Raw genomic sequence first — 24,679 nt, forward strand, 5'->3', positions numbered from 1 at the left:
TCCCCATTTTAGAGGGTTAGCTGGGGATCTAAGGAGATGGTCGTACTTAGGAGGAGCTTGGAATAATTCCTGGTGCTTATGAAATGCTCCCACCTCTGTCTTCCCCCTCTCCCTTCCCGTGAGCCCCAGCCTAGCCCCTGCCTGGATACCCCACAGCCCCCAAGACTGTGCATGTTTTTACAATCCGCATCTGCCCCTGCCCCCGAGTTCGTACAGGAGGTTTGCCCACCCCTGCCGAGCCCAGTGCCCCTGCATCGGTAACTTCTCATTCAGTAATGCATTCATTCAATGTTTAATGAGCAACCACAGGGACAGTGAACGAAACAGGCCAAGCACCCTTACATGCCAGGGAGAGACAGGACAGAAGCAGTGAACATAATAAGTAAATGATAAAGTATGTTAGAAGGTGACAATGCTGTGGAAGAAGAAATAGACCAGGCTGAGGGAGACGGGAGGTTTGCAGTCCCAAATGTGGTCAGGGAAGGGAATTCCCTGGTGGTCCAGTAGTTAGGACTCCGTGCTTTCAGTGCCGAGGGCCCAGGTTTAATCCCTGGTGGGGGAAACTAAGATCCCACAAGCTGCTCGGCCAGAAAAAAAAAAAGAAAAAAAAATGTGGTCAAGGAAGTCTCCAGCAAAAACCCAAAGGGTGAGAGGGTAGGAGCCGTGGGGATGTCTGGAGGAAAGTGTATCAGGCAGGGGTGCAGTGTGTGCAAAGGCCCTGAGGCTGGACCATGTCTGGTTGTGTTGGCAGCAAGGAGGCCAGTGGTGGGGGAGGGGTGGGAGAAGAGGTCAGAGGTCAGGAGGGGCAGATCCTGGGAGGCCTTGCTGGTTGGGTTGAAAAGTTCAGGTTTGCAGCCATTTTCAGCATCTCCGCGGGGCAGAAGCAGGGAGACCAGGGAGGGGGCTGGGGAAGACCGTCCTGGCCAGAGATAGGTATGGCTCCAAGGGAAGGGTGAGCAGCGGGCAGGTCCAGGGTGTCCGGAGGGCAGTGCCCACAGGATCTGCAGGTGGACGGGACGTGGAGATGAGAGACGCAGAGGCGGGCAGAGGAGGGAGAGCGACTGGGGTGGGAAGGTGTGGGGCGGCTCGGGAGGGGTTCTTGGACTTGGTGAGCTTGGGGCTCCCAGGGGACCCTAAGGGGAGACATCCAGGGGGCAGTGGGATACAAGTCTGGAACTCGGGATGAGCTTGGAGTGGAGACAGACGTGGGTGTTGTGGGTGTACAGCGGAGACAGGAGCTGGGAGCCTGGATGAGATCACTGAGCAGATCGGAGGCCAGGCACGAGGTTTGCCTACCTTGTTCAGAGGCCGGGAGGAGGGGGGGAAAGAGCAGAAGGTAGAGGGGTGTGGCCACCTGGGCTCCAGTCCTGACTGTGTGACCCGGGCACATTACTTAACCTCTCTGTGCCTCGATGTCCCCCCCCAACTTGTAGAACAGGGACAAGAACAGCGCCCACTGCATAGGTACTTGGCTGATGATTGCAGCGCTGGCAATACTTAAGTGCTTCTCAAATAGAATAGAGGGACTTCTCTGGCAGCACAGTGGTTAAGAATCCGCCTGCCAACACAGGGACACGGGTTCAAGCAACTAAGCCCGTGTGCCCCATCTACTGAGCCTGAGCTCTAGAGCCTGTGAGCCACAACTACTGAAGCCCGTGAGCCTAGAGCCCATGCTCCGCAGCAAGAGAAGCCACCACGATGAGAAGCCCGCGCACTGCAACAAGAGTAGCCCCCGCTCGCCTCAACTAGAGAAAGCCCAGGCACAACAACGAAGACCCAACGCAACCAAATATAAATAAGTAAATAAACATTAAAAAAAAAATAGAGGGTGGGTGGAAGCCAGGTGTCCAGGAGCCCAGTGAAGCAGCTGTTGGGAGGAGGGATGGAGCAGCCGTCAAAGCAGGTCTGAGAATTGAGCAGGGGATTGGCCAAGGGGACCCTGTTTGTGACCGCAGAGGGCAGATCCAAGGAGGGGGCCCGGCTGGGGGAGGCATTTATGGGAGGAAAGGTATTGGAAATATGGATGTAGCAGGGGGGACAGGGAGAGGGTCCAGAGTGGGTTTAAGACAGGACAAAGGGTGTCTGTCTAGGTGATGGGCAAATCTGGGTGGGGGAGGGGGCAGAACTGCTGGAGGATCCAGAGGGTGGCCTAGACGGTAAGTGGGGGAGGGCCCAGGTGCGAGTGACAGGGCACATTAGGTAGCCTTGCTGTTTCTGGGGGCAGGGAAGAGAGAGGAGAAAGGGCTCACAGTAGCAGGCGGGCCCAACCCCAAGGCCCATGACTCAGAATCCTGCCTGAGACTGTGTGGCCTCAGCAACAGCACATGGAGTGGCAACTTTCTCCTTGGAACCTCGCCACCATGCAGCCCAACTGGCAGAGCCCAAGGTTCAGAAATCAGGCCACTGGGCTTCCCTGGTGGTGCAGTGGTTAAGAATCCCGTCAGTGCAGGGGACACGGGTTCGAGCCCTGGTCTGGGAAGATCCCACATGCCACGGAGCAACTAAGCCCGTGCACCACAACTACTGAGCCTGCGTGCCACAACTACTGAAGCCCGCGCCTAGAGCCTATGCTCCACAACAAGAGAAGCCACCGCAATGAGAAGCCCACACACCGCCACGAAGAGTAGCCCCTGCTCGCCACAACTAGAGAAAACCCACGCGCACCAACCAGGACCCAACGCAGCCATAAATAAATAAATTAAATAAATAAAATTTTTAAAAAGTTATATATGTATAACTGAATCACTTTTCTGTACAGCAGAAATTAACACAACATTGTAAATCAACTATACTTCAATAAAATAAATGTTTAAACAAAAAAGAAATCAGGCCACCACCCTCACACTCCTTGGTAGGGATGTGAGATGGACCAGTGGCTGTGGGAAAGTCTGGCAGCTCCTCAGGTAGTTACACAGTTACCATGTGACCCGGCAGTTACACTCTGAGGTGCATACCCAGCAGAAATGAAAACATATGCCCACACAAAAACTTGTACAGCGTTACAAAGCCAAAAGGTGGAACAACCCATCAATGGACAAATGGATAAACACAATATGGTCCATTTATATAATAGGACATTACTCTGCATGAAAAGGAGAGAAGCACTGTCTCACACTACAATGTGGATGAACCCTGAAGATGTGATGTTCAGTGAGAGACACCAGACACAAGAGGCCACATAGTACATGATGTGAAACGTCTAGAACAGGCAAATACACCAAGAGTGGATTCATGGTTGTCAGGGCCTGGGGGAGGGGGCTGGAGGAGACTGGTAATGGGGACAGGGGGTTACTTTTTGGGGTGCTGAATGATATAAGCCAGTCACAGAAAGTGAAGTACTGTCTGATTCCACTCATATGAGGTCCCTAGAGAAGTCAAATTCATAGAGACAGGAAGTAGACAGTGGGGGCCAGGGGCTGGGGGGGTGACTACAAATGCAGACAGGGTTTCTTTCTGGGGTGATGAGAATGTTCTAGAATTAGATAGTGGTGATGGTTCCATAACATTGTGAATATACTAAAAATGACTTAATTGTACACTTTGGTTACAATGGTGAATTTATGTTATGTGGATTTTAACTCAATTAAAAACATTTTTTTTCTAAGAAGAAATCAGGCCCTGGTTCCGGAAAGGCCTCTGGCTGGTAGGCAACTCAGCGTCCCCACTGGGGGACACAGGCACTTTGGCCACCACAGGGAGCCTTGCTGGAGCCTTGAGACTTCCCCAGGATTCCACTGCTCCTCTGTAAAGTGGGGCAAGTGTGGAAAAGCAGTGAAACCCAGGCATAAATCTCAGAGCCAGTGGGACCACAGTGGGCAGCTCATCCTGCCCAGTTCTGCTCTTATTGTAACTGGCCTGAAGTCAGGAATGGCATGAGGCCTTGCTCCATCTCTCCCGCTCGGTGGGCTCCAAGGGGAGGGAAGGTCGCCCTGAGCTGTTTTTCTAGAAACCTTCAAGTAAATAGCCAGCCGGTGGCCATCTTCACGACAAAGTTACAGATACCAGCTGAAGGGAAACTGGGAACAGTTGAGGCTTCCCAAGGGCAACTCAAACTCACCAGGGTGGCCTGACACCCAGTGCTGCCAGGGGGCAGAAGTGAGGGGGGGTTTCCTGAGAAGTGAGGCACCCAGTTGAGATAATGGGAGCTCCCAGACAAGAAACGACTTCAGAACTCGCCGGCCCCTCGTGACCAGGCTGAGAGGGAGAAGCATGTGAAGGCTATTGGGCAAGGAAGGAATGTAGCAACCTGGCCCCAGGGATCCTGTCCCCTTTGCCACCAAACTCGGCCATCTAAGCCCTGGGTTGGGGCAGAGGGAGAGGGCTCGTTTTCTCCCCCAAAGGACCCCAGCCCCGAAAGTCCTGCCCCCAAAGCCTCTGCAGAAACGTTCACCGGGAGGGTCCAAGGAGAGAGAACTTCATGGGCAGCACAACACCCTCCTGGCCGCAGGTCAACGTCCAGCCACGGCTGGGGGTGGGGGCAGCTAGGCCGGCGTGGAATTCCGTGACTCAGGTCCCGAGAATGGGGTGGGTCTGCTCTCTGGGCAGTGGCCAAACGCCTGAGCCTCGAGTGGAAATGAGCTTGGAGCCAAGCCAGCGGGAGCCCCATCCCGAACCACACGCTGTGTCACGTTGCAAATGACAACAGATCCCTCTGGGCTTGCGCTTTCCTTGCTAAGCACACACTTGCGCGTCCTCCAGGAGAAAGGGGGGCGGGACCACAGGGTAAACTGCTAACGGCCCTCCCCAGGGCTCACGTGTCACTTATATAAGCAGCTAAGGCGGCGGTGTCCAAGGGCGGCGACACTCGGCTCTGTGCTGACGGCGCACCCTGCAGCAGGGACACCGCCGTCCGGGGCTGTCGCCGCAGGTGACCCCCAGGCCCTCGCAGCGACACCGCAGCCCGAGTGGGGGGTCTCCGACACCCAACGTGGTTTTATTTACATTAAAAACAAAAACCACGGGGTTCTCTGGTGGCGCAGTGGTTGAGAGTCCGCGTGCCGATGCAGGGGACACGGGTTCGTGCCCCAGTCCGGGAAGATGCCACATGCCGCGGAGCGGCTGGGCCCGTAAGCCATGGCCGCTGAGCCTGCGCGTCCGGAGCCTGTGCTCCGCAACGGGAGAAGCCACAACAGTGAGAGACCCGCGTACCGCAAAAACAAAACAAAACAAACAAACAAAAAAAACAGTTTTCAATGAGCTGGGGCGAGTTTTCTGAGAGTTCGAGCCAGCCCCCCCCGGTCCTCCCCCGCCACGGGTTTCCAGTAGTATCTCAAGTTGTCGAGCATCCCTCAGTGCAGATCACTGTTCGCAAGCCTTCACCGTACCGCTGGCGTCGACGCTGCCCCCCCCCGCCCGCTGACGAGCATGCGCAGTCACAGAGATGAAAACCGCCGTCGGGCCACGGCCCCGCCCAGCCAACCCCTCCAGCCAACGCCCCCCACTCCGGCCCCCTATTGGCTGGCGCAGGCACGCGCCTGCAGAGCCGACGCATCCAACCAATGAGGGCGCTGGTAGGCGTGGCCTAGGGCGTGGAGGCGAGGCGCGTCCATTGGTCGGCTCGGCGAGGGGAGGAGCGCTGCCTCCCGGGGAGCCCCCGCTGCCGCCGCGATGAGTTTCAACCGCCTGAGTCGTCTGCTGAAGCCAACGCTTCTCTGCGGGGCCCTGGCCGTGCCCGGCCTGGCCAGCACCATGGTGAGTGCGGCGCCACTGGCCGTTGGGCGGGCCGTTGGGTGGGCGCGCGGCCTGCCTTCCGGCGCGCGGGGCCGCGGCGACTTTGGACGCGGGGCGCCGGCCTCGGGCGCGCGGACAGCGCTCGGCGCCCCGTCCGCGGCCGTCGGGGCCGTGGGTAGCGCGCGGGTCGGGGTCACGGCCCGAGTCTCGGTGGGGGGCGGGGGCCGCGTCCGGGGTAGCCAGGGACAGGGCTGGGCGGTCGGGACCCCCGGGTGGGCGCCCCTGACGCACAGAAGCTGCAGCGTCGGGACAGCTGGGGGAGGCGTCGTTGGCCACTGGAGCCCCGCCTGCGGCCCGGAGAGCGGGGGTGTCCGACGGGGTGGAAATCCGGGATCACGCGCCACGGGGAGTCACTGCCCCTCCCCCGCCCTGCGCGCCCCGGGGCCCCGCGCGGTGGCGTCACAGAGGAGCGGCCCAACGCCCTTGGCTACCGGCCCTTTGTCCCCCGGGCGCGGCGCTCGGTGGGCACAGGTGCGGCCGGAGACGGGCCGGCATGGGCCGCGCAGCCGCCGGCTCCCCGGGTCGTCGCAGGAGGCGGCGCCGAGTCCCCCGGGGGCGGCGGCGCCGAGCCCCCCGGAGGCGGAGGGCTCGAGCGTGCTGTCGCAGGAGGGCGCGCCCCCGGCTTCCACCGACTTCCAAGAGCCCTGGGCAGGCGGGGCCTGCGGCCGGGGAAAGCGGCTGCGGCAGCGAGTCCCAAGACCCGGTGCGCGCGGGGGCCCCCACACCCGCGGGCGGCGTCCCCACCCGCTGGGGTACCTGGCGGGGTTCCGAACACTTACCGGGTCTCAGTGTCTACGGTCAAATGTGCCCTGCTGTGCAGGGGAGCGTGCGCCTTTGAGTAGGAGGAGCCTCCCCTTTTACTTGCCCCAGGGCTCCGGTTTGCCTCTCTCGGCACCCCGGGCTGGGCGAGCGGGCCGGGCGGCCGCGGGCTCCAGGCCCCGAGGTCCGCCAGCCACTCGGCATGCCCTTGCCTTGCAGTGCGCGTCCCGCGACGACTGGCGCTGTGCTCGCTCCATGCACGAATTCTCAGCTAAGGACATCGACGGGCACATGGTTAACCTGGACAAGTACCGGTGGGTACTTGCCCACTTGGTGGAGGGAGCAGGGGGAAGGTCGCGGACATGACCTAACCGCCTCATCCTGCCTCCAGGGACTACGTGTGCATCGTCACCAATGTGGCCTCGCAATGAGGCAAGACAGAGGTAAACTACACTCAGCTGGTCGACCTGCACGCCCGATTCGCTGAGCGTGGTTTACGGATCCTGGCCTTCCCTTGCAACCAGTTCGGGAAGCAGGTGCGTCATGGCTGGCCCTGGATGTCCCTGTGTGCGGGCGTGGGGAGAGGGTCCCTCTGTGGAAGCGGGAGCCAAAGGGGTACAGGCTCCTCCCCACTCACCCCAGCACCCCTGTCTGCACAGGAGCCAGGGAGTAACGCCGAGATCAAAGAGTTCGCTGCCAGCTATAACGTCAAATTCGACATGTTCAGCAAGATCTGTGTGAATGGGGATGATGCCCACCCACTGTGGAAGTGGATGAAAGTCCAGCCCAAGGGGAGGGGCATGCTGGGAAAGTGAGTTGGGGGCCGGGGCGGGGAGCAGGGGGTGTCAGGATGGCTCCCCAGGAGCAATGGGGGGGTCTGCAGCTGCCACGGGATTCCTCACGATCTCACGCTTCTCTTCTAGTGCCATCAAATGGAACTTCACCAAGGTAAGCCATGCTGGGGGCCTGGGGGACGGGGACAGACCCAGCCACAGCTGGGCTGCTTCGAGGGTCCTTGACCCTGACCTAAATGGGGTGGTGTATGGAGGACTGCTGGCTCGCCCCAGCCCCATGGTGGCCTCGGGTCCTGACACGGCCTCCCCTGCAGTTCCTCATTGACAAGAACGGCTGTGTGGTGAAGCGGTACGGTCCCATGGAAGAGCCCCTGGTAGGTGTCTGTTGGGGAGCCTGCCCGGGAGGGCCCTGGGAAGAGGCGCCCCTGACCCCCTTTCCCCTGCAGGTGATAGAGAAGGACCTGCCGTGCTACCTCTAGCTCCACAAGTGTGCTCCCCCGACCCAAGCCTGCCGCCTGTGCCCCTCGGAGCCTCCCACCCGGCGTCCATGATGGTCTGCCTGAAAACCAGCCCCTGGTGGGGCAGACCCGAGAACCCGGCGTGCACCCCTGCCGGAGGAAGGTCCCTCGGCCTGGCTCACGGCTCGGCAACCCCACCCCCTGCTGCCCTGTGGGAATAAAACACACAGTACAAATTTACTTGCTTGTTGCTTTTGCTTACTTGGTGGGTGGGGGGTGTCTTGTCCCAGGCCCCTCTGGGCTCAGGTGCAGGTGTAGTCAGCTCCCCAGGCTGGGGGGGTGGAATGTGGGAGGTGGAATTCCCTGGGGGTTCAGAGGGCTGCAACCGCCCTGCTGCCCCAGCTGCTAATCTCCTCAGCCCAGCCAGGGCAGAACTGATCCTGGCGGAGATGCCGCCTCCTGACTGGCCCGCTGCGCTAGGCCCGCGGGGGGCCTCGGTCTCCTCGTGTACCCAGGTGGAAGGGCCAGGCGACCTGGGCCTTGTGGACCTGCCTACTGGAGGCCACTGCACCTGAGCTGGGCATCGGGCCCAGCTGGGCACCAAGCCCGCCTTGCAGTGAGGACACGGAGTCTGCACCAGGCCTGCCCACGAGCTTCACCTGGCAGAGGGAGCCCCCCAAGGAGGGCTGGTGGGCACAGCCTGCCTGCCTGCAGCTCAAGATTGCCATCCTGGTGAGAGGGGGGCGGAGCACAGCTGTAGAGTGGCTGAGCCGCTCTACCAGGGCCTCCCGACTCCCGCCCACCAGTCCGCCTCCTGGCTGGGGGCAGCCCCCTCCCACTTCCGGGCCAGAGGCCGGGCATGCTCCCCACAGCTTCCAGGAAGGGCCTGGCGTCCAGTCCTGCCTTCCCGGCTGGGCCCAGCTCTTGGGCTCTACTGTCCCCAGGCTGCCCCGCCTGCCTCAACCAACAAACACCCGGAGGAAGACCTGGAAAGAAACCAAGGCAGAGCCCGCAGTCCTGAACACGGGGTTCTGAGCAACAGGCCCAGGCGGCTCACGTCTCGGTGGGCAGGAGGCAGCAGTGTCTGCTCCAAGACGCCTGGGGCCTGGTACGGCCAGTTCAGAGGCAGCTGGCCTGCTATCCCGATGCCAGGACCATGCAGTGGACAAACAGCCTCTTGGGGCGGGTGTCTCCTGGAGCCTGGCCCCGGTCATCCAGAAGGCCAGGCGCTGTGGGTGGGATGAGGCAGCAGAGGGAGGGCCAGCAGCCTCCCCGGACCACCGTATGCCCCCTCCCCCCACCCCCTCCCCACCGTCCCTGCAGGCCAGAGCAGCAGACAGCCTGGGAAGTAGTGAAAAGGCACATATATTTAAAAAAGATCTCTTTACATATATACACTTGAATTCATTATAAATACACATAGAAACCAGGGGGCCACCCACCAGCTCCGCAGGAGATTCCAGGCCCTGGGAGAGGTGGCTGGGCAATAATTTAGGGCACAGAGAGCAGGGAGGGGGTTGCATATATTAATAGAAGATCTGCCCCACGGAGCCCCCCAGAGGCAGTGGGGCCCTGAGCACCTGGGGTTTCCTGAGTTTCCAGCTCTTGGGGCCACCCAGTTTTGTGGATTTCAGGGATCCAGGCCTGACCAGGCCTGGTAAGGTGGGTGGGGTGGGAGCCCCAACCCCGGCCTGGAGGAGGGCAGCAGAGGACAGAGGCACAGAGGAGGCCCCCCACCCCCAGGCCCTGCCTGGCCCCTGAGTGTCCTGAGTGGGGCCTGCACATGGCCACTGCCCACCAGGCAGGGCGGAGGGCACCCCCAGGGCCGGCAGCGTCTCGAGGGTCTGCCCAGGCACCGGTGGGAAGGCACTGCAGTGGAGGCCTCAGGAGGCCGGACGAAGGGCCCCTGGCCCCGCCTCGAAGGGCCCCTGGCCCCGCCTCGAAGGGCCCCTGGCCCCGCCTGCTCCTCTCAGTAGTCCGCAGCGGTGTTGGCCCTGCTCACCATCCGCTTCGCGTAGACAAGGCGCGTATTACAGATAAATAAGTTTCGTGCGGGAAGGATGCCCCGGGGCCTAGGAGTTGGGGAAGGGGGGGCTGAACTGGATGACGCTCTGCCGCTCGGGGCCCCCGCTGCCCTCCGGTGTGCCTGCTGCGCCCCCACCGGCGCCCAGCGGGCCGGGGGGCTCAGGGGGCGGCGCGGCGTTGAGGGAGCGCAGCATATCCTCCAGCACCTCCTTGAAGTTGATGTCGCAACCCTGGTGCAGGAGCGCCGCGGGGTCAACTGGGGCGTCGGGGGCACCCAGCAGCAGGCCGCCGGGGCCGGGGGCCGGGGCCGGGAAGGCGAAGGGCGAGGGCGGCGGGAAGGCCTGGGCCGGCGGACTGTACGTGAGGTCCAGGACTTCGCCGGGGCCACAGGGCAGCACGAGCGGGCGCGGGGCGGGTGGCAGCGCGGGGAGACCCCGGGCGCGCGCCTGCTTGCGCTTCACATCGGCGTCCATGAGCTGCAGCTCCTGCAGGACACGGCGCACGCAGGCCTCGGGGATCTTGATGCCTGCGGGGTGGGGGCGGGGCCGACGGTCAGGGCCCGAGGGGCGGGGCAGGGCGCCCCCTCCCCCACCCCGCCTGCGCCCACCGCTCACCAACTTGCTTCTTCTTGTCCTTGGTCTTGAGGCGCACGATCTGCAGGTAGCTGCTGCTGGTGACGTCGGCCATGACGGCGGCGATGCGGCCCCACACGCGCAGCAGGGCCCCGCACAGCATGTAGTGGTGTCGCAGCCTCAGGCCCTGCGCGCAGTCCTTGCCCTCCTGCACCAGGCGGCAATGCCGGTTCCTGCGTGGGGACCACGGCTCAGACCAGCTGCTGCACGGGCGTGGGCGACCCCCCCACCCCCCGACTCCCAAGCTGCCCTCGGCCCTCACCACGTGCTGTGGCTGCAGTGAGTCAGCGAGAAGGTGTAGCTGCTCTCCCAGTGCTCTCTGGCGTCCTCCGCTGTCACCTGCGGACACAGCCGGGTGAGCCCCTGGAGCCCCTGGACCGCGGCCTGTCCGTGCTCCCCAGCGTGCAGGCGGGGAACAGGAGGTCCGAAGGCCCCAGGCCCGCTCATCCTGCACCTGGCAGCCAGGGCAGCGGAGCATGGAGGTGGAGGGCCGGCCTGGGGAGAGGGGCGTGCCAGGGGCACAGTGGGGGCGCACTGCGGGGCCGTCCGGGCCTACCCGGTGGAACCTCCGGCACAGGCTGTCTAAGGTCTCCAGCTGGCTCTGCCGCCCGATGTTGGGCTTGTACACGGTGAAGAGCTTGCTGCGGTTCTGCTGGGCCAGCAGGCAGCTGGGCTTGTTGCCGCGGACCTGGGTGGGGGCGTGCGTGAGGCTGGGGCTGCGCCGCACGTGATGGGCAGGGGTCCCCACAGTGTGCGGGCCCGCGCGGACCGCCGCCCTCCCCTCCCGGCCCACCAGCCAGGGTCCTGCCCGTGGGGGTGCGCCGGGGGCTTGCTGGGGGGCCCACCTTGTAGGAGAGGTAGAAGCCGTCGTGGGTGCCCATCAGCTCCAGCGACCGGGCATAGGCCTCCTCCCACTTCAGGCCGCGGTCCACGCTGATCTGCGGGCACACGGGCGTCAGGGGGGTGGGGGTGAGGGGAGGGGGCGGGGCAGGCGGGTGCAGCCGCTCACCTTGTAGAAGACCACCTGCCCATCCTGCGGGTGCCCGGGGGCCAGGAACACCTGCTGGCTCTCCTCGTAGATCTCGTCAATGCCAGGGGCCAGGTCTGGGGAGGGTGAGCGGGGTCAGCGGCCGGTCTGGGGGCCCGGGCCCGGGGGGAAGGGCATCCCCAGCAGGGCTCACCCAGGATGCCCATGTCGTATTTGCCCTCCTTCTTGTCGGCGGCGATGAGGTGGTCGAAGGTGTCGGAGAAGTACTGGAAGAGCGTGTTCTGCTTGTGCACCTCCAGCCCCAGGATGCGGTTGAGGAACTTGCTGATGGAGCAGTCTGCTGGTGACAGGGGGCCTCAGGCTGCGTCCGGCCAGCCCTCCCTGTCCACCCACCCGGGAGGTGCGGGGCCGGGGACGTGGGACTCACCCTTCTCCACGTCCAGGCAGCCGGACCGGGACTCGCGCCCGCCGATGCCGACAGACAGCAGCCCCTGCTTCATGTCTGTGGGGAGGGAGAGCCTCGCACGCCTGCCCGCCCCAGCCCACGGGGGCTCCCCCTCATCACCCATGTCCCCCTGGGGTGGGTGGGGAGGGTCCACCAGCTCACCACGGAAGAAGGCAGCGTCCCCTCCAGGGTAGCCCTGGGGCAGCGGCACCTTGCTCTCTGTCTGGCTTAGGATGGTGGTGAGGACGCAGCTGAGCGCCCGGGCGCCATACTGTGGGGAGGGGTGAGGGCCGCGTGCCACGTCAGAGGCTGGGGCACCCCAGGTCTCGGGGTCCTGGCACCCCGAGGACCCTCCTCTCCTGGCCCCCCCACCCTGGGTACCTTGTTCTCAAAGTTGTACTTGCTCAGGTCACGGGACTCGGTGGCTCGGCGGTCCCCGTGGGTCAGAGCCCCCTGCCCGGGAAGGGGGAAGCGGTCACACGTTGCCCACGTGGTGCTCCTCCTTGCGCCCTCTGCCCTCCCCAGGGAGCCTCCCCGCCCAGCCCCCCACCCAGCCCCCCCTCCGCCCACAGGCTCACCAGGCTCTCCAGCCGCTTGGCCACGATGGAGGCAAACCTGCGCTCCCCAGCCAGCTCCGAGATGAGGAAAATGTACTCGGGTGCGGAGACCTGGTTGGAGCGGTGGGTCCGGCCTGGAGGCAGAGAGGACTTTTAGGGACCAGGCAGGCCCCGGGGTGGGGTGGCCTGGGGCGGGGGCGGGGCTCACCAAACTGCTGGATGGCCCGGTCGGCACTCCAGGGCAGCTCCAATGTCATGTGCACCCGGCGCCGCTGGTTCGGGACCCGGCGGTCGGCTTGGAGGGAGATGCCAGAGCTGGAGGCCTCTGAGATGATGGCCACGAGCTAGAGGGACGTGGACGGGGACAGGTCTGTGGGGCGGCAGGGCGGGCAGCCTGCTCCTCCTCGCCCCGCACCCTGTGTGCCCTGGGTCAACCGGCTGCACCTGGGGGGACCCCCACAGGAAGTTCAGACGTGTGTCCGTGAAGGTGTCTCCGAAGGCTTAGAATGGAGTCTGGACCATCCCGGGTCACCCCTAGAGGGTCTGCCTGCCCTGTGGACATCAGCTCCCATGGGGCAGCCCAGAGAAGCGGTGGGCCAGGCACCGACACAGGGCACGTGGGACTCGGGCTGAAGGCGGGGCCCCACGCAGGCACAGGAGCACAGCACACACACCCACACACGGCTGGTGGTCCTCCAGCCAGCCGCTCGGGACCCTGCACCTCCTGGCCCATGCGCAGGTGCACAGGGGCGCCCTCCAGGCACAGCCTCGCACCCCACCTTCTCTCCACTCATGAAGCGCTCCTTCTCCCTGAGGTTCACGTGGTCGATGGAGAGGCCCTGCTCCGCCCGGGACTCGAAGGCCACCGTCCCGTCAGACCTGGACACCACGCGGCCCTTCCTGCCGGTCATCTGTGGCCACGGTGGGGGCGAGGGGACAGGCTGTCAGCCACTGTGGTCGCTCAGGGGCTGGTCCCCGTGGGCCTCAGTTTCCCTGTCCCCCCACCTGGGACCCTGGGGCTCTTGGGTGTGTGTGGCAGGGGGCTGCCAGGACCCGGCCTCTTGCCAGGCTCGGGTGCCCACGGGGCCATCAGCAGGAATGTTAACTGCCATCTTCCTAAGTTTTTTTATGGCAACCCAGCCGCCTGAGCCAAGATGAAACTGAGGTGGCACCAGAGGGACGTCCCAAGAAAGAGCACAGGAACACAGGGGGAAGGAAGGACGGGAGGGGGGACAGGGTGGGGCACGGGGTCGGGGGTCAGGCCTGGGAGCCCTGGCCCAGGGGGCGTGCGGGGGAGGTGGGCGTGCAGCTGGGCGGCTGTGGCTGAAGGGGTAGAGCAGGACATGGGACGCTGGACCCAGCAGCCGCTCCCCCCTGCCACCGCCGAGCTGGCCACCAGGGGGCACCAGAGCTCACCTCCGCCACACACTCTGGACCCCCGAGCTGGTCAATGAGCTCGTCCAGGGTGTTGACGGGCAGCTCCCGGCCCAGCGCCTGCACCTTGGCCAGCAGGTCCTGCTTCAGCCGCTCCACCCGCTCCAGGACACCGGGGCCGTGCAGGTCCCGCGGTGGGGGACACAGGGGGCCTGTGGGGCCAGAGGGTCAGGGGGGACTGTCCAGGCCGCCTGCCCACGGCCCTGTTCCCAGCCCTGGCCCTTGAGGATGACGGGGGTCTCTGGGGAGCGGGGCTGAGCCAGGGGTCCAGAACCTTCTCCCTAAGCCCCACCAGCCCTTGCCAGCCACGCGCCCCGAACCCCGCACTCGGAGCCTGAGAAGCAGGGACGTGGGGGGAGGGCGTGGGGGCGGCCGCGGGCCTCACCGCGGTCGTCGGCCGGGAGCCCAATGGCATCCACGATGACCACATCATCGTCCATCAGGGACTCGGGGGAGGAGTGGAAGTCGCTGTCCAGGCCGCCGTCCGACTCCGTGCTGCTGTCGTCACTGACGCGGATCACGCCCGCTGCGTCACACGCCAGCCTGGGCACCTTGGCCCCACGGCCCCGCGGCCGCCCTGCAGGGGAGCAGCCAAGGGTCACTGCCGCCTGGCCCCGCGCCTTTGTCTTGGCAGCACGGTCCGGGGACAGGCCCGGGTGCCAGGATGGTCAGGGCTCAGGGCCAGAGCCCCCTGCTCCATCCACCTTTGGCAGGTCTGGGCTCTGCTGGTTGCCGGGGCGTGGCATAAAGGGGCACCTCTAACATCCCCGCCAGACTTCCTGACACCGCAGTGAGTCCTCGGGTGGTGCCTGGGGAGGCCACACGCCCACCCTCACAGGGCGGCCCTGGGTGGGTTGGCCAGAGGATAAGCCCAGGCCCTGATGGGGTGATGGTCCAGGGGCCTACGTAACTAAGCTACCATCCAGGACACCCAGAAGGCCAGTCCCAGGAAGTGGGAGGGGCAGGACTGGGCCCCCGAGGCTGACCGTGTACCCTCAGGTAAGTTGCTTTGCTTCTCTGAGCCCTACTTCCCCTCTGGGAGTGGATGCTCAGCCTCTGCCTAGAACAGCGAGCAGTGCACGCCAGAAGGTGCTATGAGGCCACTGCCCCATCCCGGGGTGCTTTTAAGGGCTCCATCCTAGTCCCCGGACCAGTGTGGTTCCGGCCTCGGGCTCACTTTCACCTGGGGAGTGCAAGGCCCCGCCTTCTGGGGTTGAGGCTAGAGGCCGTGGGGGGTGCGCTAGCCACACCCCCATCCTGCAGCGCTGGGTGTTTTAGATGACTGACCAGCTGCCCTGGAGAGTTGGGGAGGGCATCAGGGGTCAGGCCACATGGCTGTGCAGCCAGCAGCAGAGGGGGCAGCGGGAGTGACAGGCTGACCCAGATCAAGGCTCAGAAAGGAGGGAGGCCAGAGGGAGGCGGCAGGAGCAAGGGAGGAGGCCACAAGGCACCCGAGGTCCAGGCGGGCGGTAGGCGCTTACTTTTTCGCTTACTGCCCAGTCCTCTCTCTCGTTTCCTCTTGGTTGAAGGAAAGTGCTTCTGAATTAGCGACAGAAAGACGCCTCTGAAAGTGAGAAGCAGAGTTTATTTTCGCTGGGAGACCTGGAGGGGTTGGGTCCCGTGTGTGGGTTTGCACTGGTGGGGACACCCAGTGCCAGGGGGCCCCGCGGGTGGGTCTGGGTGCAGGGGCTCAGAGAAGGCGGGTGGGAGGGGAAAGGAGCTGCAAGGACACGGGGGTGGGGGTCCCACCCACACGTGGTGGGCAATCGACAGAGCGTGGGTGGGAAGCTGGGTGGGGCTCCCGCCGTCAAAGGGCCCACAGCTCTGCCCACACGCGCTGACGGCCTCTGAGGGCCGATGGGGAGGCTCCCAGGATGGGGTCCCAGGGGAAGGGAGGTGACGCTGGGCTGAGGGGGAGGGGCCAGGATGAGGTGAGCCGGGCAAGGGGCCTCATGCTGGGACCCTCACCCAGCGTGGGAAGGGAGGCCAGGGGCTTCGGGGGCCACCAAGGCCAGTCCCTAAAATCAGTGCCGTCCTTGAAACGGCACGGTTCCCACGTGGGGGGGTGGGGGCGGGCACCGGGAAGCCTCATGCTAAAGCCCTGGGACCCTCGGCCAGCGCCCTCCCTCCGAGTCCTGGCGTCCCCACGGTTACCCTTTCTGGCTTTATAACGCGAGCTGGGCCTAAGGTCACTGAGGGCCGGGGCCGCTCCCTAGGCTGGGAATACAGGCAGGGCCATGCCACAGGTCGGCCCCAGGGTGGGTTGCACAGGGAGGGGTCCCCAGCGTAGCCCCCACTGGGCAGCAGGCATCACTCACTCGGCAGCGGACACGAAGCCATCAAGCTGGCCCTCCTTCTCGCCCAGCACCTCCCGGGTACGCGCCTCACCCGTGGACTGCAGCCCGATAACCACGCACTGCGGGGGTGAGTGGCAGTGAGCAGAGCCCTGCCCACCAGCCCCGGAGCGCGGGGCCCCAGAGGGGCCCCCAGGGAAGCCCCAGGCCCCACACCCGCCCTGTCCTGTTAGCCGAAACCCAGGGCGGGCCTCAGTCTTTCCCTCCTCCCACCCCTGTGTCCCTCGGGCTGCCAGGCCCCGACAAGCCCAGATCCACCTGGAAAGTCCACCTGGCAGCCCACAGCCAGCCTCAGCTCCCGGACCCCCACCCCCATCCTCTGCCCTGTTCTTTCTGGGGACTCACCAGCCCAGCCTGTACACAGGGAGCCTGGGGCAAGGCGGGACCAGAACCTTCTGGGCCTCAGCATCGCCCTCACCAGCCCCATCCTTGCGGGTTCGGCCCAGCCACACGCAGGCTTCTTTGCGATCGTGAGGCTGGCACGCATGCCGGGTTCTGCCCACTCGCCCCTGACACAGGGATGCAGGGGGCCCGGCACAGCCCAGCTCACCTTGTCCCGGGCCAGCTCTTCCCGGGCCAGCTCCACCAGCCGGCGCACCTTGGCGGCAACACATAGGTACTTGAAGAAGCGCTGGTGGGCCGACCAGAACTGGCCCCACAGGGACTTGCGTGACTCCAGGCCGATCCAGTCGGCTGCCTGCTGGAACACGCCCAGGGCCTCGGCCCACTGCAATGACACGCCTGGCTCAGCTCACTACCACCGTCTCTGCCCGGACCCCGGCTGCCCCCGCCCCGTGGAAATGTGGGCCAGGGAAGGGGGGCTGTAAGTAGAGCAACAAGGGGGCCCTGGCGATAGCTGGACGGTCGGAAATGTTAAGAAACAACAAGTGTGATGCTGGCGAGGCCGTGGTGGAATGGCGCTCGTGTAGCCCAGGGGTGGGTGGACACCGCCTCCCGAGGCGGCGGGGATACCCTCCCTGCCAGCTCCCTGCCAGCAGCCTCTGACTCTCCACACTTCAGACCAGGGGTCTCGCCAGGGCGGTCCTGCCCCCAGGGGACACTGGGCCATGTCTGGGGCATCTGTGGCTGTCACACTGGGGGGATCCAGGCATCAAGCAGGTGGGTCCAGGGAGGTGCTCCCACCCCGCAGCGCCCAGGACAGCCCCACGGAGAGAGACTGAAAACGGCCACCATCTCTGGGTTCTGTCCTGGGGGCAACGTGCTCACGAAATCGTGGGGAGGGGAGGCGGGGACGCGGGCGTACAGTCCGTACAGAATCCCCAACTTGAACAGGATCAAGATGCTGGGCTCCTGCCAAAGACCGAGGTGGGCGGGCCAGGTGCTCCCTCCTGTCCACAGTCTGACTAATCCCTGTGGTGTCCTTAAGGGCAGACGCTGAAGGTGACGGGGCCGTAACTCCAAGGGGACATGCAGGCTGTCCACTCAGTCAGAGGCTCACCAGCAGGGCCGCCCGATTGTAGATGTGCTCGAAGGCCGGGGCCAGCGGGATCTCCTCGATGCGGAAGGTGACGCCGGAGAAGCTGAGCTGGCGTGCGATGTACATGCCGCTGACCTTCATGTCCATGGCCACGATCTCCATGGCGCCCACACCCCTGCAGGTGAACACAGGCTGCCTGGGCAACGGCCTGGGACCACATGCTAGGTCCCACCCAGGGACAGAGCAACCCGGGGAGGGGCTGTCACCCAGCACTGAGCCCTGGAGAGCGAGGAAGGGCCAGGTGCATGGAGCAGAGAGCACTTGCAAAGGCCCTGTGGCCACCAAGGGCCTGGTGTGCCTTGGAAACAGACAGAAGGTGGTCTGCCTGGACCAAGGAGGGGCCTGCACGGGAGCAGGAAAAGTGGGGAGGGGGCCCTTTCCCCCCGAGACCAATGGGAAGTACTAGGCAGAGAAAGGATGGGATTTGCATTTTAAGATCTCTCTGGCTGCCAGAGGAGCATGGGCAGGGGTGAGGGTGACACCTGGCCCCCACTCCCATCATGTGGGGGGTGGGCACGGGGGCAAAGAACGCACCTCTTCTCGATGGCATGCAGAAACTCCTCGAAGGTCCGGAAGGGCGTGCCCTCACCCCAGATACCCAGGCGGCTCATGTAGATCATGTTTCGGGGCTCAGAGGCACCTGGGGGAAGGGGGAGCCACCATCAGCTCCTCCGACCTGGGAAGGTCGGGGCCTCAGGTGTGGCCCCAGAAATGGCACGAGGGCCAGGAATGGGGACCTGAGGCTCTCGGGAAAGTGCCCACGGCCAGCTGGCAGAGGGGAGGCCCCTGACAGGGGTTGGTGTCTGAGAACAGGGCCTGGCAGGAGCTGGGCTGCAGACCAGACGCTCCCCCCACTCTCTCCCCCACACAGCTGCGCCAGGGCAGGCATCGCTCGCTCATCGATGACCAGGCCCTCACCTGTGGCACTGGCATAGACCACCCTGGCCAGGGGCAGCTTGTTCTGCAGGTCCAGCACGGCCTTGCCCATCTTGGTGGAGCTGGCATTCTTGGCTTTGTGGCACTCGTCGAACACAATCTGGGGTGGGCGTGGGTTAAGGACTGTTCTGGAAGGCAGGCCGCCCCACAGACCCACCACGACACCCTAGGTGGCCCCTTCCTGGTTGGGGGGAACTCCGGAAGGTGCCTGGGGGGATCTGGCCACGGGGTGGGGTCCTTGGGGTGTGTGAGGCCACCAAAGCCAGAGGGAAACAGCCTCTAGGCCCCAAACAACGTGGACAGGAATTGGAAGACACAGAAAGTTCTTAATGTTTTCGGGGGAAAAACAGCAAGTTACAGACAAGTATGTCTGTCATGTACCTACCTGAAAGGCAAGGTGTGAGTGCCACATGCACGCTCACATGTGTCCACACGTATGTATAGGGGTTCAAAACACGGGTGAGGTTAGCCTGATGCCATCAGGCAGCCCCCAAGGTGTGAGGTTAACACTGCTACTTTTTTACGCTGCTGTTGCTAAGCTGAGGTGTCACCTGACACCGGGCACCCAGAAGCATCAGTAACCCTGCTGCTTCTTCTGGCTCATGGGAGCTCTGAACAGACTATGCCTCGTGAAGAGGGCCCACAGGCCTTGTCTCATCGGAGCCCGAGGGTCCTCTAAGGGCCCCTGCAGAAATCCCCAAGGGAAGCTGTGGCACCTCTGCGTGTGTGTGTGTGTGTGTGTGTGTGTGTGTGTGGAGGCGGGGAGCAGCTGGGGAGAAGGCCAAGGGGGGTTGGCCTGAAGGCTGTTACTGGTAAGAGGAATATGTGAAAGAAGAAAACATTAACACCAGTCAAGCATCAGACTCCAGCTTATAGTCTCCTATACTTCTTTTTCCTACAGCCTGATGGACATTCCTTTTTTTTTTTTTTTTTTGGCCACACCAGGCAGCTTGCGGAATCTCAGTTCCCCGACCACGTATCAAACCTGTGCCCCCTGCATCGGAAGCGGGGAGTCCTAACCACTGGACCACCAGGGCAGTCCCTGGTGGACTTTCCTTTTGTCTCCTACAGTTTGGTGGGAGCAAAAAGAAAGTGATCTCAGGCTGAAGAGCAAAGGAGGGAGACGCCTGGGGCTTCGGCCCAGTCAGGAAGAGCCTGGGACCCACAGCAGCTGGCAGAGCTAGAGCAGCGGGGCCTCTGGCCTAGCTGTGCTCTGGCTCTCCTGGCCTGCCTCCTGCCCCGCCCCCACGGAGCCTGGGTGGGACCAGCCTGGGGGCCCGGACAAGGACAGGGGAGGAAGTGCTCTGCGCCCCCAGACCTCCGGCCCCGCTGCCCGCGGTGTCGCGGCAAACACCACCCCAACCCTGTGGTTACGGGTCCAGCCGGCTGGAGCCAGGAGGCCGAGCCAGACGGCCGGGGACGGGTAACAGCGGTCCTTGAGGGCGAGCCTGCGCCACCAGGCCCTCCCTGCCGGGAATTCCTCCCGCGCTTCGGCACCCTCCAGCACCGCCAGGACCCAGGCCTCCCGGCCCCCGTGCACTCGGCCCCGCCCCTCCCGGCCCCCTGCGCTCGGCCCCGCCCCCTCATCACGGCCAGGATACCACGCCATCGAAGGCCTCCCCACACCACTCCAGGATCTGCCGGATGCGCGTGCGATGCTGCCCACCTGCCTGGCTCTCCCCGATCAGGGCGGAGTAGGTGGCGAAGAGGACGCCCTCTGAGGTAGTGTTGTCGCCGTACTTGATCTGGGGAGAGGGCCAGGCATCGGTGCGCGCCGGGGCATAGCCACGCCCGCGCTCCGGGACCCCCACCCCTACCAGGCGAGGGGCTGCGGGCCACCCACCTTGCTTAGCGCGTGCACCGCTATGCCAGGGGCGGTGATGTCCCGCAGGTCGCGCTCTGCGTCGTACTTGAGATCGTTGGAGACGCTGAACCTGGGGGTGCGAGCCAGCAGGCTTCAGGAACCCCCTGCCCACCTGCCGGCCCGCCCCATGCCCAGGGAGGGACAGCTCACCACAAGGCCTTCTTTCTGCCTCGCAGGTAGTTCTCCAGGATGATGCCGGCCACCGTGCGGCCCTTGCCCACGCCCGCGCCATCGCCGATGAGGAAACCCGCGCGCTGCCCACTGGGGAGCAGGACCTCGTGTTGCTGCGGGAGTGGGGGAGGAGGCAGGGGTCAGCGTGCGGCAGGGTCAGGGTGGGCACTGAGACCACCCCCACGCCGGATGCAGACCTGCTGGGAGACCCCGGGATCACCTGGCAGGCGTAGGTGATGGCCTCTAGCTGCAGGGCGGAAAGGGCCCCGCTGTCGGAGGAGGCCAGGGCGAGGGTGTAGGTGATGTCCGGTGGCGGAACGCTGGACAGCGTGCTGGTCTCCACCACGCGGTCCGGGTGCTGCTTCCCAAGCTTGGCTAGAGTGGCATGGTGGGGCGGGGGCAGGTCAGGGGCGTGGTCTGGACAGGGTCGGGGGCGCGGCCCATGGGTACAGAGCAGGAAGGCGGCTGACCTCTCCACTGCCCCCTCCGCCTGTCTCCAGTGGTGCCCAGTGACGAGCACAACCCCGATTACAGAACCGCCCCCCGGAGCCCTCCCATAGCTCCCACACCTGCCTTGGCGGTTTAAGGGGCCCTGGGACCTTCAGGGACCCCGGAGATGGGCGCCCCTGGCCGGAGGACGCAGACCCCGTGAGGCTGTGCAGCCCGGTGGTCGCTGCTGGGGGTCTTCTCCCACAGGACACTCACACTTGGACGGCACGTAGTCGGCGTAGGTCTCTGCGTGGCCCAGCTCCTCCGCCTCATCCTCCTCAGCTTCGTCGTCCTCCTCGGGGTGACTCTGAGACTGGGGGCAAGGTGCTGTCACGCTGGGGACGGTACTGTCCCCTGCACCACGCCAGCCTCCCTGCCAGGGTCAGGAGCCTGGTCCACCAGCCAGCCCAGTGACTTGGGGCGATAGGGAGAGGTCCCCCCTCCTAGCATGGTGCCTCCCTGGGACCTCAGTTTCCCCATCTGTATAATGGGCAGACCATGCTTCTAAGCCGGCCCAGGGCCCACATACAACAGGTGCCTGAGTGAGTGGCCCTCCCTGGTCCCCAGGAGGGATGGGCAGGGGTAGGGAAGGGGCCTGGCTCACCTGGTAGCTGACGAGAAGTGGGGTGCTGGAGAGAGAGGACACAGGGTCCTCAAGGCCTGTAAATGGCCCGCTGGGCAGGAACAGCTGGAGGGGAGAGGCGGGGAGAGTAGGCATGAGCCTGCAGGCCACAGGTGGGGAGGAAGTGCCTCTATGGGCCCCCGGCCTCCAGAGGGGCTCGCCTTATGGTCCTCAAGCCCCTCAGCTGGCCACCGGCCTCCTTCCTGCTGCCCGCCCACCTAGATCTGGTAGATACATAAGTACTAGAGATACATAAAGTACTAGATAAATAGGTACTAGGAATGCAACGTACAACATGATAAATAGAATTTGCACTGCTGTACGTTATATATAAAAGTTCTTAAGAAAGTAAACCCTAGGGGTTCTCAGCACAAGGAAAAAATACGGTTTTTACTTCAACTTTTTTTTTGGGGGGGTGCACACTGTGTGGCTTGTGGCATCTTAGTTCCCTGACCAGGGACTGAATTCACGCCCTCAGCAGTGAAAGTGCCGAGTCCTAACCACTGGACCGCCAAGGAATTCCCTCTATTTCTTTAATTTTGTATCTATATGAGACTATGGATGTTCACTGACTTATGTCATCATCATTTCATGACGTATGCAAGTCAAATCACCATTCTGTATGTACATTTTAAACTTACTGCTGTATGTCAATCACATCTCAATAAAACTGGAAGGAAAAAAAACACAAAAGTTTTTTTGAAACGAAAATAAAATGGAAGTGAGGTACAGGGAGGTCTGAAACCTACTCTCAATTCCCTCTCCCTTTTTTTTTTTGAATTAACGAAAACAAACAAACAGCCGCAGACGCAGGTTCCTGGAAGGCTGACTCAGGTTCCCAGCAGGCAGGGCTGGCCTCAGCAGCAGTGGGCGTGGCGTTTCAGCTTCCCGCCTGGGCCTCAGGTTCCCGGGAGGCTGGGAGCCGGTAGGAGGGCCCTGGCGAGGCGAGGACGGGCCTGGGTCGCCTGCCGCACCTACTCTGGGCACTTTGTATCCCCCTGCCAGCCCTAGACTGGGCCCAGACTCTTCCCGAGGGCCCAGGGGTTTCATGGGCACTGAACCCGTCAGGGCAGCTAGGCATATGCCTACTGGTGTCCACTAGTGCATGCCGGACTCCCCGGAGCCCCTCTTCCCCCTGGGGAGCCCCTGCATCCTCTGGCCTACACGGGAGACATGAGCACCCTCGAGCGACACCCTCCTCCGTGTCTGTTCGGCCGAGGATGGGGCACACTGACCTTGTCGTGGGTGGAGGGGCCAGTGCTCACGTCCCAGATGGTGGGCACCTGGCTGAGGCTGTCGGCGGGCAGGAAGTCAGGTGTGTCTGCGATGTCCGAGAGGGAGTCCACGGACGAGGAGAAGATGGAGGCATTGGAGAGGTCATCGAGGTACGAGGAGTCCTGCAAGACAGGCCGGGTGAGGGCAGCTGTGAGGCCCAGCCACACGGTGGATGCTGCTCAGCCACAGAAAGGGGTGACGCACTGACACTCACTACAATGTGGACGGACCCTGAGGACACGACGCCCAGTGAGAGAAGCCAGACACAGAAGGACACATGGTGTGTGATTCCATTGATGGGAAACATCCAGAACAGGCAAATCCAAAGGGACAGAGAGGAGGTTCCTGGTTGTCAAGGACTGGGGAGGGTGTGGGGTGACTGCTGATGGGGACGGGGCTTCTTTTTGGGGCCATGAGAATGTTCTGGAACTAAACAGATGTGATGGTTGCCCGACTCTGTGAATGCACTGGAAACACTGAATTATGCAATTCAAATGGGTCAGTTTTACAGTATGTGAATTATATCAATAAAGCTGTTTGAAAAAAAAAAAAGAAAAAAGGAAAAAGGCAAGCGGAGGTGAGAGAAACCAGACCCCACAGGCTCTGCGCTGGACTCTACTCAGGGGACACCGGGAGAAGGTGACAGACACCCCGTGCCTGCCCTGGCCCATCCCCATGGAGGAGGTGACACCGGTGTAGGGATGCCAGGACGCACGGACCGCCACAGCTTCAGGAGACATCCGCTGCTGTGGAGGTTACAGTTTCTAAACCTAAATTTCAAGGGAATCGGGGGACTTCCCTGGTGGTCCAGTGGTAAAAAATACGCCTTCCAATGCAGGGAACAGGGATTCGATCCCTGGGTGGGGAACTGAGATCCCACATGCTGCGTGGGGCAACTAAGCCCGCACGCCACAATTACTGAGCTTGTGCGCCTTAACTAGAGAGCCCGCATGCCACAAACTACAGAGCCCACGCGCCCTGGAGCCCGCACGCCACAACTAGAGAGAGAAAACCAGCACATCACAACTAGAGAGAAGCCTGTGTGCCGCAATGAAGACCCCGTGTGCTGCAACTAAGACCCAACGCAGCCAAAATAAATAAATAAAAATAAATAAACAAAGGGAATCAGGTGCAGCGCCGGGGGTTCCCGTGCCGGCCTCCCTCCCTCCCAGCCCTGGTCGCAGGCATGGAGCTCCTGAGTGTGCCTGGCCTGTGCTGGACGTGGGGACATGCAGAGTCAGCCCCTTGGGGTTTCTGGACCAGGGTCCCCTGAGGTGCCCCGCCGGGTCACGGTGCCCACGCCGCCTGCCACCTGGAGAGGGCAGTGCAGCACAGCCCCCCGTGCCCAGAGCTGGGGAAGGTGCAGGCCCCCCACCTCCCTTAGCACCTCCAGGCTCAGATGCGGGGCAGCCCTCAGCCGACCCCCCCAGGGAGGGACCCCCCCACCCCCGCCTGCCTGCCATGGGTGGAGCCAGGTGGGCTGTGGCCACAGCGGGCCCATCAGCGGGAGCATTTCCCGAGCAGGGTAGGGGCCAAGGAGGAGGGAGAGCAGCCCTCTGGGAGCCCCCGGCCCCGTGTACTGTTCACACATCTCGGCCCATCAGGGCTGTTGGAAGGCCGCGGCCGGGTGGGCTGGGACAGAGGGTGT

General features: G+C 63.5%; 2 protein-coding genes across 4 annotated transcripts in view; one reads left to right on the forward strand and one right to left on the reverse strand.

Annotated features, from left to right (window-relative positions):
* Window positions 1–5,589: 5,589 nt before the first annotated feature.
* Window positions 5,590–7,981, forward strand: GPX4 (glutathione peroxidase 4; the record flags this gene model as incomplete). 2 transcript variants are annotated; one of them, XM_079703652.1, is made up of 7 exons in its annotated part: window positions 5,590–5,691; window positions 6,709–6,803; window positions 6,881–7,025; window positions 7,149–7,300; window positions 7,413–7,437; window positions 7,598–7,657; window positions 7,730–7,981. In XM_079703652.1, the coding sequence occupies 7 exons, from the start codon at window positions 5,608–5,610 to the stop codon at window positions 7,760–7,762; spliced, it is 594 nt and encodes a 197-aa protein (XP_079559778.1). In that variant the 3' UTR covers window positions 7,763–7,981. The 2 variants fall into 2 exon arrangements, with proteins under 2 accessions (XP_079559778.1, XP_079559777.1); XM_079703651.1 differs by lacking the exon at window positions 5,590–5,691 and adding an exon at window positions 6,224–6,433.
* A 1,699-nt stretch (window positions 7,982–9,680) lies between these two features.
* SBNO2 (strawberry notch homolog 2) overlaps window positions 9,681–24,679 on the reverse strand; it is a gene marked incomplete at its 5' end in the record, with an annotated part of 30,728 nt that continues 15,729 nt past the window's right edge. For both annotated transcript variants that reach the window (XM_079701756.1, XM_079701757.1), the window contains 28 exons: window positions 9,681–10,292; window positions 10,381–10,571; window positions 10,661–10,737; window positions 10,955–11,086; window positions 11,244–11,336; window positions 11,408–11,502; window positions 11,580–11,723; window positions 11,814–11,888; window positions 11,994–12,102; window positions 12,213–12,284; window positions 12,410–12,522; window positions 12,597–12,732; window positions 13,168–13,299; window positions 13,805–13,974; window positions 14,208–14,399; window positions 15,304–15,386; window positions 16,141–16,238; window positions 16,727–16,903; window positions 17,636–17,789; window positions 18,209–18,314; window positions 18,593–18,710; window positions 20,212–20,355; window positions 20,454–20,544; window positions 20,625–20,758; window positions 20,866–21,020; window positions 21,351–21,447; window positions 21,739–21,822; window positions 22,992–23,153. In XM_079701756.1, coding sequence (XP_079557882.1) covers window positions 9,814–10,292; window positions 10,381–10,571; window positions 10,661–10,737; window positions 10,955–11,086; window positions 11,244–11,336; window positions 11,408–11,502; window positions 11,580–11,723; window positions 11,814–11,888; window positions 11,994–12,102; window positions 12,213–12,284; window positions 12,410–12,522; window positions 12,597–12,732; window positions 13,168–13,299; window positions 13,805–13,974; window positions 14,208–14,399; window positions 15,304–15,386; window positions 16,141–16,238; window positions 16,727–16,903; window positions 17,636–17,789; window positions 18,209–18,314; window positions 18,593–18,710; window positions 20,212–20,355; window positions 20,454–20,544; window positions 20,625–20,758; window positions 20,866–21,020; window positions 21,351–21,447; window positions 21,739–21,822; window positions 22,992–23,153 — 3,813 coding nt within the window. In that variant the 3' untranslated portion in view covers window positions 9,681–9,813. The remainder of the gene's footprint in view (window positions 10,293–10,380; window positions 10,572–10,660; window positions 10,738–10,954; window positions 11,087–11,243; window positions 11,337–11,407; window positions 11,503–11,579; window positions 11,724–11,813; window positions 11,889–11,993; window positions 12,103–12,212; window positions 12,285–12,409; window positions 12,523–12,596; window positions 12,733–13,167; window positions 13,300–13,804; window positions 13,975–14,207; window positions 14,400–15,303; window positions 15,387–16,140; window positions 16,239–16,726; window positions 16,904–17,635; window positions 17,790–18,208; window positions 18,315–18,592; window positions 18,711–20,211; window positions 20,356–20,453; window positions 20,545–20,624; window positions 20,759–20,865; window positions 21,021–21,350; window positions 21,448–21,738; window positions 21,823–22,991; window positions 23,154–24,679) is intronic.

This window comes from Hyperoodon ampullatus (assembly GCF_949752795.1).
Source record: "Hyperoodon ampullatus genome assembly, chromosome: 4".
Taxonomy (NCBI): domain Eukaryota; kingdom Metazoa; phylum Chordata; class Mammalia; order Artiodactyla; family Ziphiidae; genus Hyperoodon; species Hyperoodon ampullatus.